General features: G+C 32.7%; 2 protein-coding genes across 2 annotated transcripts; both read left to right on the forward strand.

Moving 5' to 3' along the window:
- The first annotated feature begins 4,543 nt into the window (after window positions 1–4,543).
- On the forward strand, window positions 4,544–10,892 carry LOC133699419 (probable hexosyltransferase MUCI70). The gene is made up of 9 exons (XM_062122658.1): window positions 4,544–5,551; window positions 6,027–6,257; window positions 6,523–6,736; window positions 6,925–7,034; window positions 7,126–7,325; window positions 7,833–7,936; window positions 9,153–9,340; window positions 9,427–9,626; window positions 10,291–10,892. Exons 1-9 carry the CDS (start codon window positions 5,281–5,283, stop codon window positions 10,546–10,548), a joined length of 1,776 nt encoding a protein of 591 aa, XP_061978642.1. The 5' UTR covers window positions 4,544–5,280; the 3' UTR covers window positions 10,549–10,892.
- A 3,223-nt stretch (window positions 10,893–14,115) lies between these two features.
- Window positions 14,116–14,822, forward strand: LOC133699333 (uncharacterized). The gene has a single exon (XM_062122555.1). The coding sequence runs from the start codon at window positions 14,259–14,261 to the stop codon at window positions 14,688–14,690; it is 432 nt and encodes a 143-aa protein (XP_061978539.1). The 5' UTR covers window positions 14,116–14,258; the 3' UTR covers window positions 14,691–14,822.
- The last annotated feature ends 331 nt before the right edge of the window (window positions 14,823–15,153 follow it).

Here is a 15,153-nt window from a genome sequence, read left to right on the forward strand (position 1 = left end):
ATGATAATATATCCCAATTTCTTCTTGGTTATGTAATCATGTCAAAGAGGCAATTTTATACAGATGAATGAGAGCTTATTCCATCCATGGAGATAATGATGGATTAATTGAATATCCCACTCTAATTAATTAATCCTTTTCTGCATATTTTTTACAGTAATGTCAATTACTTCCCCGCATCTAAATTGGTCTTCATTTGCTATCATAACGGGTCTTTTGTAATTCTAACATGTTAAATAAAAGTTTTTTAAAAAATACATGTTAGAAAAATATTTAAAAAATAACATAATTTTAGCATAATTATTATTGGAAATAACAGTTAAAAACAACTACTATTGAAAATAATAATTTTACATAACAGCTATTGAGAATAACAGTTGTTTTAAAAGTTAATTTCTCCAACAAATTAATTAACAATTACAACAATCAATCTAAATATTTATGAAGATCCAATATTCAATAAATGAAATCCGAGATCTAATGACCAAAAAAGAATGGGTCATCAATGATACATTAAAGCTCTGTTTTCAATATACCCAATATTGTTAGAAAGATCTTCACAAGACTATTATAAACACAAGTTGAAAAATCATCAAACATAGTCATAATTAGTTAGAGATTTTGTTCGGGATTAATTACAACCTTATTTAGTAATCTTCCAAGATAAAATTAGAATTATCTTGTCGAGATCTTTCTAACGGTACTAATTATTAAAAAAAAAATTCCTTGTGTGTCCTAGTGACCAATTTTTTCCTTTTCTTTTGTTTTTTGTTTCTTAGTTCTTTCTTTTATAATATCATCTTATTTTCATAGTTAGTAAATTTTCATTAAATTTTAAATTAATTTTTAATAAGACTAATTATTTTACAAAAGAAAAAATATCACTGCACGAGAAACCACCACAATTGTGTTAAACTGGTATTCCCAATAGCAATCATGTACATAATCAGTATTAAAAGATACAGTTGTTTTCGAATTGTATTATTTCCTCCTAAATAATTTTCCAACCGAACCATCACATTCTTTTATAAAAAAAGTCCAATCAGAACAGAGTAAAAGGACGGAATGAAACAAAGGAATTGATTGAAAGCATCTCAGCAACAATTTTTGGATTATCCAGAAATGACAAATTAACCAACTTTCCTAGCATTTAATGAGTATAACCAATAAATTATATTTGTATTTTTTCATATTATGTATTGGAATTTATTAAGTTCTTCTCGATACATCAAATCAAGAAGTGTGTATTTATCTGTTTTTGTATTTTAAAAATATTTTTTTTTAAAAAAATATTTTTAGTTTAAATTAATATTTTTTTTAATATTTTCAGATCATTTTAATGTGCTGATATCAAAAATAATTTTTAAAAAATAAAAAAAAACATTATTTTTATACATTTTTAAATAAAAAACATTTTAAAAAGCAACCATAACTACATTTTCGAACATGCTCCTTGGTCTTTGGTTGATATGCAATTTGATATACTATTTTTAAATATAATTAACAAAAACCATTAATTCTATAAATATTATATTGCAAATATAAATTTCAATAGAATTAATATTTTTTAGAAATTATTCTCTTAAAATCTAGTATTTATGCTATATCGATAACAAATCCTTGATAATCATTATATATAAAAAATTTATATAAATTACAATTTCATCAAATTTTTGTAATATTTGTATGATAATAATTAATATATAGATTGTTTTTATATATTATAATATAAATACTATTAATAATCTTATTGAGTGGTAATGTAATATTTTGTTATTTAGATAGTGTTTAAAAAAGTAAAAACATGTTTAAAAAATTTTCATGAATGTAAAATATTTTCACAAAAAATATATAATAAAGAATTTTATTGGTAATATTAAATTATAATGTTTGATTTTATTTGATTTGATTTTTCTTAGATCTTTCTTGGTTTGATATTTTGAAGTTGTAAAGAATTGGATTGAGATTAATTGTCCCTCCATAATAGTATGCACTATGCAGTGGGGGGTTTTATTATAATTTTTGGCCCCTAAGTTATAAGGGTTGTGGCATTCTGAGACTTATACTATTAATTTGGTTAATTTCACCCTTTAACTATCATGTCTCTAACATCTTTTTATTTGATTTGATTATAAGTATTGACCCTTTAAAATATTATATTTTGATATTTTTAACTAAAATTTTCTATAGATGCCACTAAAAATTCAATCCACTTTCACTAAATAATTTTAATTTTTTACCATGATTTTTGAATAGTAAAAATACAATGAATTATAAAAAATAAAAATATTTTGGAATTATCTAAATCTTAATCGACTGGCGGTGGTATAATGATGTTGAGCTGTTACTCTGCTAGCCAGACGCCTTTGGGCGGCGAAGGGTGGAGAAGACCAAACTCACTCGCTTCACTAGACGATGCCCTCCTGGACCATGTGATGGCTATTTTTCCTGTCTCTGTCGCATTCATAAATTATTGAATAACAGCTTCAGAAACTTTTTATGAGGGCCAGCTTCTTTCTTCAATTCAATGGGCTGTGGGGAGAATATTCAATGCACGCAGCCTCGTCGCAAGGATGATCCAAAGGAAACACATCTGTTTATTTCGAGGAAATTGCAGAAACAGCCAACGGGGAGAGATATTTGTCCATTGAGACTGAATTCTCTAGTTCCCACGCGGTTATTTTTTTATTATTAATATACATGTCCGGGCCAGCTTGCGTGCACCTCGACTAATTCTACGAATCCTGAAGTTAATGACTATGTAATTCTCTAGTATCTATCATATTAGCAACCACAAGGCTCGAACCTAAAATCATAAAAAAAGCAAACCCCTTCGTTTCCCACGCGGTTATTAATCGACTGTCCTATTATACCCATCATTTATTATATTGAATGTTCAAGAAAAATCATTTCAGGATTGGCTTGATCCATTGAAACCAATTTTATTTCTTATTTCTACTTGGTATAAATATGTTTAACTTAAAAATTTAGCTGAAAGAGTCCTAGCTAACTCGAGATTTAATTTATTTCATAGTTGCTTTTTATTTTATAATTATTAAATTTAACCTAATTAAAATATTAAAATTAAAATTAACCCGTTAAATCATATCGAGTTTTCATACCCATGTAGTTAAGCGGAAGTATTCTCTAGATGATATGCATGCTTCCCCTCATTGTCAACAATAATATCAGAATTGATTGCATCCATTGAATATACAGTCTACCACTTACACTGCCGTCAATCATACCAAGACACGTTTTCATGAGACTGTAGTCTGAACAAAAAAATATTAGCAATTAAGAAATCACATAATTAAGTTCAATGAACGATAACAACAGCCAGCAGGTTCGATTATTATTTGTCGAGTTTCTATCAAAATCTAGATTTGCAGAACTTTTGTGTGTTTAGGGGGTGATGTATACTCTCAAAATTGGCCATTATTAGTTGGGTGCTCCTTGTCTTTTAAAATATATTTTTTTGTTTATAAATATATTAAAATTTATTATTTATTATTTTTTTAAATTTATTTTTACCATTAACACACCAAAAAAATTATAAAAATACTAAAAACATTAATTTAAAACAAAAAAACTATTTTTTTAAAACATTATTAAACTATTTTTTGTAAATGTTCGTGTCAACTTGCACACATCTCAATTAATCTTACAAACTCTAAAGTTAATCACTGTATTAATCTCCAGTAGCTTTGAAAAAACTCAAACTCGTGATTATTAAGGAGCAAATTTAAAATCTAACCAATTAAATTCGCCCTTAAGGTTATCTATTATATTTGTAATCTATGACACATAGCATTATTTATTTATTATTTATAAGAAACCTATTTATTACATGAATTGAACTTTTAAAATTCCAACACATCCAACCTCTTATATTAGATGGAATTTACCGGCAATAATCAACATATCAGAGGATGTTGTGCATCAATACGGATGCCTAAATAATAGTCTCGAAGTGCTCAAAAAAACTTTTGGTAATTGTTACTATTGCATTTTAAACTGTGTTGGAGTGGTTTGTTTTAAAAATATATATGGTTTGATAAATATTAAATTAATATTTTTTTAATAATTTTGATATATTAAAAAAAACACATTTTATCATAATATCAAATACACTTAAAAAAATAAATATCCATTAATTCAATTTCATGTAACTAATTCTAAAACTAAAAAAGAAGTTGCAAGGAACTAGTTTCCCCAGAGAATCCCAGATATTAAAAAAATAATAAAAATATCAAACATAATTGACGCAAAACCAAATGTTTAGAACTGTTCGTTAATTAATAACCACAAGGGTTTAAGAAAAACAAATTAATTATTAATTAATGAAAACACTCAAAACAAGCACCATCTCTAATTGCTTCTTCCCCCCCCCCCCCCCTTCATGGATTAATTAAATAACATTAAGAAATACAATTAAGCCATTAATGACTTTATTTAACCTTCGACAAATGTCTGTCCTTGACTTTAAACATCATTGTTTTACACTTTTGTTGACATTTACCCGCATGGCTGTAGGTTACCATATCAAAATTATTATTTCCATGTTCGTAAGTCATAATCCTATCATTAATTCTAAGTATATAGTTGTTATATATTATTATACCAATATAAATTTAACACACTGAATTTCTCAGATTCTTTCTGTAAAAAAAAAACAAAAACAAAAGTCATACACAAACTCATGAAACACAAATCCCAGATTTGATTTTGAAATAAATGGTAGGAAACAAATCTCGATTTCAAAACCTTAGATTTAATCTCTTCAAAATCCGATAAAAAATCCCTTCCTTTTTCTTGTTCTTTTTTTACTTCAAGATCGATTTTTTTTTTTAATATAGCAGTTACTTTGATCTGTTAGTTCATAGATGCGAAAAAAAAGTTGGACTTTTTGCATCTATGCTAAATTATCTCTCGCTATTTTGAATTTGATATCTTTTCAATTGTCCAGATTTTGGATTTGAAGTTATAATTTGGTTACAGAGAGTGAAATTTTGAAGGTGCCCCAGGGGGCGATTTGGTGAAGTGGGTTTTAACTGTTTTGCTTTGTTTCTTGAATTCAGAGCATTGATAGTGTGTTCAAGAAAAAAAAACCATCTTTGGCCAATTTGGTGAAGTGGGTCTTGATTGTTTTCCTCATTAAACCCGTTATCTGTTGATGAATTCTTGATAGTATTTGATTTTAATGTTGGCAAAAACAAGTGGGTTTTTTGAGATGAGATGAGAGGGGGTGTTGTTTTGTGTGAGGTTTAAGGAGAGACAATGACTGGAGGGTCATTGGGGATCCGTTCTGGTAGCTATGGTTCATTGGACAAGCAACTACAACTACTACAACAGAATGGTAATGGTGGTCTTAGTGGCGTCCCCTTTTCTATGCAAACAACTGGCCGTACTAAGCCCGCAAAGATGTTCAAGGAGAAAGAGAGTCTCTTCCATTGGATCGTCAAGTTTGCTGGTAGAAAAAAGGTCGGAATGCTGTTCCTTTGTGTCATCTCTGCCGCGGTTTTTGTCTGGGTTTTGTATGTAGGAAAAGGTATGACTTTATCTATATGATGTTATTGCGTAGATACTGATGTGTTCAATCATAGGATATATGATTATACTGGTTATTAAGTTTGTTTGTTAGTTTAGAAGAACGCACAAATTCATTACTGGTGCCGTGTCGATTTGGTCCTTATAGGCTGTTATGTGATTCTTAAAATTCTCAGTTGATTGTTTGAATTGGGAAATGTGTTGTTTAGTTCGTTCGTGCTTTGCTCTTATTACATTAGCTGGGGATCAATGCCCTCATCTCGTTGATGATGTGCTTATGGTTATTGGTTCCATTGAGTGGTGTTTATTTTTCATAAATTTTGAAAATATTCAGTTTTATACTTTTATTCACTTCTTGAGCCTTCTCAGATATGTCTTCACCGCATTCCACCTTTGATAGAGCTGTCCATGTTGTGGTCTTTTTTGAGTTTGATTGCACTGCTGGAAATAACATCTTAATTTTTCCTTGTTTGCAGGTGAAGATGCACAGGAAGGTGACCGTCCTCCTAATATTAGTGTCAATGCCTCAGTGTCCTTAAGCCGTATTGAGAACAAGACTTCTTTTCTTCAAGGAATAATTTCAGATATTAGTTTGCCTCCTCCTCCTCCTGCATATTTTTTGGGGTACACCCTTCCTCCAGGGCATCCATGTAATAGTTTTACTTTACCTCCCCCACCAGCAGATAAAAAAAGAACCGGACCAAGGCGTAAGTGCCCTCCCTCCCCTAAAATGTTTTGTCTTCTAGATTTTTCTCTTCCTTTTTTGGTTAAACAGCCATTAGTTATAGACTGCTCACATGCTATAATTTGTAACATTCTAAGCTGATAGGGATTTCCTGAGATTTCCTGTTCGTTTATGTATCAGCATGTCTGTATGTTACCTTCCTGTATGCTGAGGTGCTAAGACATATAATATCTGATTAATGAAATCTCACTGATGTTCCTGAGATTTCCTGTTCATTTATGTTTCAGCATGTCCTGTTTGTTACCTTCCTGTGGAAGAAGCCATTGCTTTAATGCCGAAGGTCCCCTCGTTTTCTCCAGTAATCAAGAATTTGACATATATCCATGAGGATCCTCTAAGTGGAGAAAGAGATTTTGGAGGCTCAGATTTTGGTGGATATCCTACTTTGAAGCATAGAAGTGACTCTTATGATATTAGAGAGTCAATGAGTGTGCATTGCGGGTATGCTCTCTCCCCAAAGATCTTTTACATTTTTATGAATATTGAAGGTTGTTCCTTTGGAATTCCAACCGACTTTATATTTTTATACTAACCATTCTATTAACTAATTATTGTACCAATTTCTCTACCTGTTGCCAACTTATAACTGTTCACCCAACATATTTATTGAATGCGCGTGCACTGATCAGATTTGTCCAAGGGAAAAGACCTGGCCAGAATACAGGATTTGACATGGATGAAATTGATCTCGAGGCGATGGAGCAGTGCCATGGTGTTGTTGTTGCCTCAGCAATATTTGGTATTGCTCCTTGTAATGGGATCCCAACTTATCCTTCCCTCTGTTGAGCTGATGGTTTGCTAATTAAATGATCTTGTTTTCTTCCTCTTAGGAGCTTTTGATGACATACAACAACCACATAATATTAGTGAATACTCCAAGAACACCGTCTGCTTCTTCATGTTTGTTGATGAAGAAACAGAAGCATATTTAAAGAACAACAGTGGCCTTGATGACAACAGGAAAATCGGTTTATGGAGAATTGTTGTTGCCCATAATCTTCCTTACACAGATGGAAGGCGCAATGGAAAGGTACTTGTCAAAAACTTCAACCTGCAACTTTAGTTTTGGACAACTTCTGTTGTCCACTTTTGGCTTATTGGTTCATTTGGTCATCGATAACACTGTAGCTTTAATCCTTTCCCTTCTTTTTGATCCATCATGAATGGAAGGGAGATGCAAATGGTTGAATGAACTTGATTTTTTCCATCACATCCAGAACCAAGAAGTTGTATGTGACAGTTATTGATTAATCCTTCCAACCCCCACACCTGCTTTCCCCACTACCACCAAAAGATAAAAAGTGAACCGGCTTATTTTTTATATGACGCGTTATCTTAAGGAACATTGAGAATTTGAGACGACGTTTGAAAGAAAATAGCTTTTGAGCTTTCATTTGTAAATCAAAAGAAATTTTATCTTGAGAGCTAGAATTATTTTATTTTCTAAAATCAGCAGCAGGCTCATGGGTCACTAATGGCTAGTTTACACTAGCTTGTACTTTAGCTGACTTGGTAACCATTGTTTTGCCCATGACAGGTTCCAAAGCTTCTATCACATAGAATGTTTCCGAATGCCCGCTTTTCCTTGTGGATTGATGGAAAACTTGAACTTCTTGTTGATCCATATCAGATTCTAGAAAGGTAACACTGGTTTCTGATCTCTCTCTCTCTCTCTCTCTGTATCTGTTGGTCTGTCTCTGTTTTTTTCCTTGATCTAGCTATGCCATTTATGCATAGAAGTGAGATGACGTTCACTAGTATCTGGATATAAGCCACTAAAGCACTCTGTGGTTGTTGTTTCTATTGGTCAAATTACCCTTGGTCCTATTATTTTCTCGAGCCTGGTATGTTTTCAGTGATAAGTCTTGGAAATCAATCAAGCAAGAAAAAATTTCATTACTCAGGTTTCTGGAATTAAATATCATATGTTCTCCAACATATGTATTCATTGTAACTTGAATCTCCTTATTTGGTTGCCTGCTTAAACTCTTTCCATTTCATAATTCCTTATTTTTATCTTTAAATAAACTTTTAATTAGCTTTCCACTCCTTTTTTTTTGAATTTGTATCCTTAGCCCTTTATGTCATCCCAATAATCACTCAGTTCTTTCTCATACTGGCTAAATTAGAATCCTGAACTCAGAAATTACCATCCAAAGGCACTTGGTTATCACAACCGTTTACAAATTTTTTCCCGCTCCCAATTTACTATGAAATGTATGTATATTTTTGTTTGATTAGGAGATCAACAAGATTGGTATGACTGCTTACATGTATATAATTCCAGCCAATTCTGGTGGACTTTCTTGGTCCTAGTATTTTCATGAAATATATTCTTTTCTTCCAGCTAAATGGATGAAATTGACTTTTTTGAGATTTGAGGCTTTAGGTTAGTTGAACATATCCTTTTCTTCCAAGAACATAAAAAAACCACGTCCTGTGACTGCCTTTCCCTGCCACTAAACCTTTTCTTAATTGGAACGGTGATGGTGTGGGCCACATATTGGTGGACCAAATCATATTGTAAATAGATTGAATAAAAACACTGTTTCTGAGAGAGACAAATGGGGTGTAACCAAATGTGATAATTTTCTCCCATTATCCTGCTTGCTTCAGTCGAAGATTTTCCTTTGCAGCTTGATCATGGACATGCCATGTGCTTAGCATGGATAGCAAGAGAAGTTAATGGGTGGATTATTTAACAAGCTTATAATGCGCTAAAATACTTGCCTCGGGGATCAGTATGAGATATTTAAAATGGCATGCTCTCATGATTTGATCAATTTAGGAGATATTGTTATTAGTTTGCCAGAATCAACATTTGAGTACTGCACTTATTTATTGAGCTACTCTTCAGGCACTTGTGGAGGAAAAATGCTACTTTTGCAATTTCTAGACATTACAGACGCTTTGATGTGTTTATGGAAGCTGAGGCAAATAAAGCTGCAGGCAAATATGAAAATGCCTCCATTGACTTTCAGGTAGAATTTTATAAAAAGGAGGGTTTGACTCCATATTCTGAGGCCAAGCTTCCTATTACAAGTGGTAGGTGCAAGATCCTTGTTTCCTTTTGGAGTTTCATTGCACTTCTTTGTCTTTGATATAATTCCTGTTCACCTATGGGACTGCAGATGTTCCTGAAGGATGTGTTGTGATAAGGGAGCATGTTCCTATTAGCAACCTCTTTACTTGCCTTTGGTTCAATGAAGTTGATCGCTTTACTTCAAGGGACCAAATCAGCTTTTCCACTGTCAGGGATAAGATCCATGAGAAAACAAATTGGACTGTCAACATGTTCCTGGACTGTGAAAGGCGCAACTTTGTTGTTCAGGTAATCATTTTATGTATTGTTGGTTTTGTTTGTACAAAAATATCTTGTGAACATCATAGTTTATAACAAATTGAACTCCTTTATAGAATGTTGTTTCTGACATAATTTAGTTTAAGTTTTAGGTTCCAGATAAGCATTTCCTTTTGATTTCCATAGCTGCATAGGTTTATCAGGGTCCATTAGCAATCCTTATGGAAGTTATGTTTTGGTCTTGTTGCACTGTATAATGGTAAAATTGTGTTAAAAGATGCCACATTGCATGTTGGTGGCTTATCGGAGGAGGCTTCACATAGCAACTTCTGTACTTGATGATATCCCGAGTTTTTTCCCATATATGGGCTCGTCAAATCTCTCTTCTGATTCTTTTTTTATGAAAATTACCTCAAACGCTACTTGCTGGAAGCTCATCATAGTGCAGAGTTCTCTTATATATAATTTTTACTAGAGGGTACATTTAACCTGCGTTTTTGCTCTTGAGTGGAGAAGCCTTCATTATAATAGTACATCAAGTGTAATAGTGTCTTAAACACACCCGGAGTAATTTGACTAATATCTATCTAATGATGCTGTTTCATTTTTTTTTTTTGTACATCTGTTCAACTCTTCCGTTGTCCTTCTCTTGTGCATTTCTTTTTAACCTTCAACTGTTTGTTTCTATCCGCAGAAATACCATAGAGATGTTTTAGAACAGATGGCTCATCCTCCTCCTGTATATCCACCACCTCCACCGTCGCTACTACAACTACCGCCGCCACCACCAGTTTTGGTTAATGAACCTCCAATTCAAACAACACCTGAAACTTCAACTGTAAAGGTCATAGGTGCTCCTGTTCGGAAAGCCCCAGCTAGGCGCGGGAGGAGGTCTGGTTCTAGGCGCCACCGCAAAGTTGTTGCCGGTGCCAAGGACACCGATGCAAGTTAAAATTTTGATTAGGAAAAGTCTCGTTCTTTTTCCTTCCCTTCTAAAATTGTTCGCTGGGATGGAAGATTTGCGCAAGAAGAGTGTTACAGTTCTGTCACCTCAGGGAATACCTTCTTTCATTCTTTTTTTCCCAGCCTTTTGAATTAACCTTTTCTGCTAATTTTTTGTTGTATATAGATAGCAATTTTAAATAATTATGACATGGGTTGCTACCAAAGTCCTCACATTAGTAACCCATTCTGCTGTTCCTTATGATAGCAAGGTTGTCTTAGAACTTATTTTATAGTAATATTAATGTCTCTTCCTTTTTAGGAACAAATAAATTCAACGGATATCATTTTCCACTTCCCTTGTCGCTCTACCATTTTGCTCTGCATTGTCGTCTGGTTTGCTGGGGCAGAATCCAATGCTAGAAATATAAATTTAAGAACACAACTGAATTATGAACTGATAGAAACCACTGAATCTTTTCTAGCTACAGTAACTGTCTTTAACAAAGAAATTAGCGTGTGTGTGTGTAGGCTACCAGCACTAGAGCGATTGTGCAGACATCATCATGAATCTAAGTCACAAGCGCATCTCGACACGTTATTCTAAACTTGTCTCTGGTACATCAGAAAGACTTGCTTTTAGGATAAAAAACAAGGCAAGTTGATGCAGGCATTGCATTCCATGTGACGCAGAATAAGAAAAGCTAGAACAAAACCGATCATCACGTCTCCCATGCACATGGCAGGCGTTGGCCATAATTATTACCCCGACTTGTTTCTTTATCTTTTCTTTGGAGAAAAGCTTGTCTCTAATTTTTCATTCCAAATCATAAGAGCACATGCTCAACCCTACTCACAGTTAAAATTGCCTGTGGGTAATGTGATCTTATAAGATTAGGGCTAAAGCAAGATCGTTCTCAGTGGTTCGTGTATGACAAGAGTGCCCACATGTGGACCTCGGATGGGATAACCATGAACCACGACCCAGCTCGAAAGTGTTTTTTCGCTCGTAGACTTGCTTATCAATCACCATTTCGCCTGAAATTAATAGAAAATGTCTGCATGCCAGAAATTGACAGTTGAGTTGATTTTGATGGATTGATAGTTCTTCAAAGGGCCCTGCTTTGATGAAAGATTAGGCGGAAGCCATTTCTTTGTTTTCTCACTGTGCCGACATCTTAGCTGATGGTTGCAATGACTAGAAACAACCAAAATTTCTGACAGTCGCACTTGAGTGTTTAGTTGTTGTGGTTAATTGTTTGACTTGTTCTGTTTTTATTCTAGGTTCGATTCTTTATGTGTATGTCTGCCATCCCCGCGATGTCTAACCTGTTTCTGGGCTTGCAGGATGTCCAGTGGGCTGTGGGGAATAGTTGTGGTGCGCGCAAACTGGCCCGGATACCCCACATGAATAAAAAAAAATAATAAAATAAAATAAAATTTCTGACAGCCGCACCTTAATCCCCTCTCTGTTTTCTCACTTGATATTGACTTGGAAAATCAATGGATTGTTGCCTTTTCTAGAGATATTTTCATTATTGATTCTCAGCTACTCCTGACCTTTTCTACCACAAAAATGTTATCGTTCCTTTTCTATTTAATTTTTTCAGTTTATTATAATATTCCATTTCACTTGAATTATATTGTTAAAAAAAATGACAATAAAACTTCCATAGCTCTTTTAAGATTTTCTATTGCATTGAAAACATTGTTTTTTTTTAAATGATTTCCTTTTTTATTTCAAGATTTTTTTTGTATTTTTAAATCGTTTTAAAGTGTAAATATCTAAAATAAATTTTAAAAAATAAAATAAAAATTATTTTGATATATTTTTAAGTAAAAAATAACTGTTACCACAATATCAATTACACTCTTAATCTTTTTATATCTAAATACAAGAAAAGATAGTAACTTAATACGTCTAATGGAATTTTACTAACGAAACCAATAAACATCTTTTATTCATTATATTTATGTGATTGTGTTTATAGTTGTTATTTAATTTTAAAAATAATTAATGAATTGTAACTTAATTAACATTAATATTTTTAAGAAATAAGTTTTGAATCCCAACCACTCGTTTGTAATAAAAAAAAACCCCTTATAAACCTAAAATAGCATTTGATAATACATGTTCATGAGCATATATACTCTCATTTTGCATGCAAGAAATGATAACTTAATTATCAAAATGTTAATATGAAAATAATTTCTTAAGAAATAATTAAGAATGGGATTTTTTTTATCAAATAATACTAGAATTAAAATATGAAAAAGTTTAAAATACATCATTTCATTATTCTAATTAATTTCAAAAAGCTTCTGAAATTTAAACTATTCATTTCCGAACAAATCTTGGATGTACAAGGCCAAACCTACTCCACTTGCAATGCTTCATTAGCATTTTCATTTTCAAAGGCCATGATGAACATGATGATGCAGAGGGTGTTTGTCTATGCGATTGCGACTGTGTTTTATTTAAAATGCAGTCTGCAGCTGTTTGGTAATAATAAAAATCATTTTATTGTGCATGGGGTCCACGTGTTTTTTGCGTTTAAAACGCTGGAAAGGAAAAGCTATGAAAACCTGCTTTGCATGCACTGTAGCGGATTAAAAACCTGCGGACTGTGCAATTCACTGCACTGTTTGCAGGTTTTTTTTTTAAAAGTATATTAATTGTATTAATTTTTTTTAAAAAAACTAGTTTAGAGAATTAAATTCATTCGCGATTGAAGAATATTTTTTTCTCGAAAAACTAGTATAGAGTGAATTAAATTCACGCGCACAGTAATATAAATTTTATATCTGATAATATTTTATCTAATTTTATTACACACTCAAAAAGTTATGAAAACTGTAGTTCTTATCGGATGAATTTTGAACGTAATGGAATTATAAATAGTTTAATGGAATAATAAAAAATATTTTATATAAAGTATTATTTTTTTCATAATGTAATAAGAGTAATTAATTTTACAATATTTAAATTTAAAACCATCAATATTAATATATTTTTTAAAAAATTATTTTATAACCTCAATTTCAAAAGCATTTTTAATCAAACACATTAAACTACTTTTTCTTCAACCAACTTCAACTAAAAATACTTTTTATAAAATAACTTTTTTTAAACCACAACCACAACAATTACCGTAATACCAATCACATTCGCAATCCAATTGCAATTCCAATCACAAAACCGTGGCTTTTATCTGATTAACATCTACCAAGACCATAGAAATCAAAGCTTTCACTAATTAGAGCTAATTTATATATTGTTTCGCATTATATTTCTACCTTTATTTATTGAGATGTTTTTTAAAAATAAATTTGGCATAGAATACGTTAAATTGTTATTTTTTTTTAGTATTTTCTTATTAATTTAATATTATAATATTAAAAACCACGGCCCCTGACTCAGCTTTCTACCTCTGCGTGGAGATAAGAAGCGCAGTCGTCATATTAAGTCGGCACGATTAATCACATGACACGTGTCCAATATTAAGACAATTAGTCCGATGTAGTGACTACTGTAGGCCCCACAAGATCCTTATCATGGATACATGACACGTTTTTATCCATCTCCCCGCTCACGCTGACAAAACTCTCTCCTATTTCAATGGCATCTCCGAAAGAGAAGTTTCTCCCTGTTCCTTTGTTTCCCGTCTCCTCAAAATGATCCCTAACAAGCATGATGCCTAGATTCCCCAAAACCCTCAAATGTCATCGGCTTTTCCTGTGATATGTATCCTCCACTCTCTCATAGCCATAACAAGTGGAACACTCATGATGTTCCACATGAAGGAAATCTACACCTTCACACATGGGAATGAAACTGCAACGATTCTGATGGGGTCTACACCACAAGACCAGCTCCTGATCCGGACCTCTGATTCATTTTCTGGGCTGCTCCTATTTGCTATTGGGTGGTTGATTTTCATGGTCTCTTTTATCAAGGACGGAGAGTTTCAATATTTCTTTGCAAAAGGGTGTACGCTTCTTCATGTTTTCATGGCTATTTGGAGGGTCAACTTTGAGAGGAGAGTTGAGGTGTTGGCTTGGGATTGGCTGAGACAGACAGTTGGTGATATCTTATTGGGTCTATCTTGGGTTCTCTTTCTTGTTTATTCTTGGAGAGAGAAGTATGATTAGGGTTAATACTTTTTTTTTTCTTTAATCTTCATATTCAGGGTTTTCTTTCCTTTTTCTCCCCTTTCTCTATACATAGAGTGTAATTTTCCTTCCATGAAATATATATGGCCTCGCCCTACCTTAAGTGAACAAGTTTTTGGCTTCTGCGCCGTAATTTCTTTTTATTATTATAACTAAGCACCTGATTTTTTAAGAATAGTTAGGAATTTGATTACTTATGTTTTTGGCGTTAAGCAGCATGCAAGAGGTAATCTAGCATAATCTTCACTATAAGTGGTTTTGCAGTGCGAGCATAATCTTTTCATGGTTTGCGTCTTTTAACCACTTTTCATAATCTTCAATTACCAGTAATCTAGCATGATTAGCGAGGTAACCCCTCGCTCGAGCGTGTCAATCTCTTCATTGTTCGCAGGTTTCCATGGCATGTGATGCCTACTCTACCCTCAACTTACGAATGCTTACG

The sequence above is a fragment of the Populus nigra genome, chromosome 7, assembly GCF_951802175.1.
Source record: "Populus nigra chromosome 7, ddPopNigr1.1, whole genome shotgun sequence".
NCBI classification, from domain to species: Eukaryota; Viridiplantae; Streptophyta; class Magnoliopsida; order Malpighiales; family Salicaceae; genus Populus; species Populus nigra.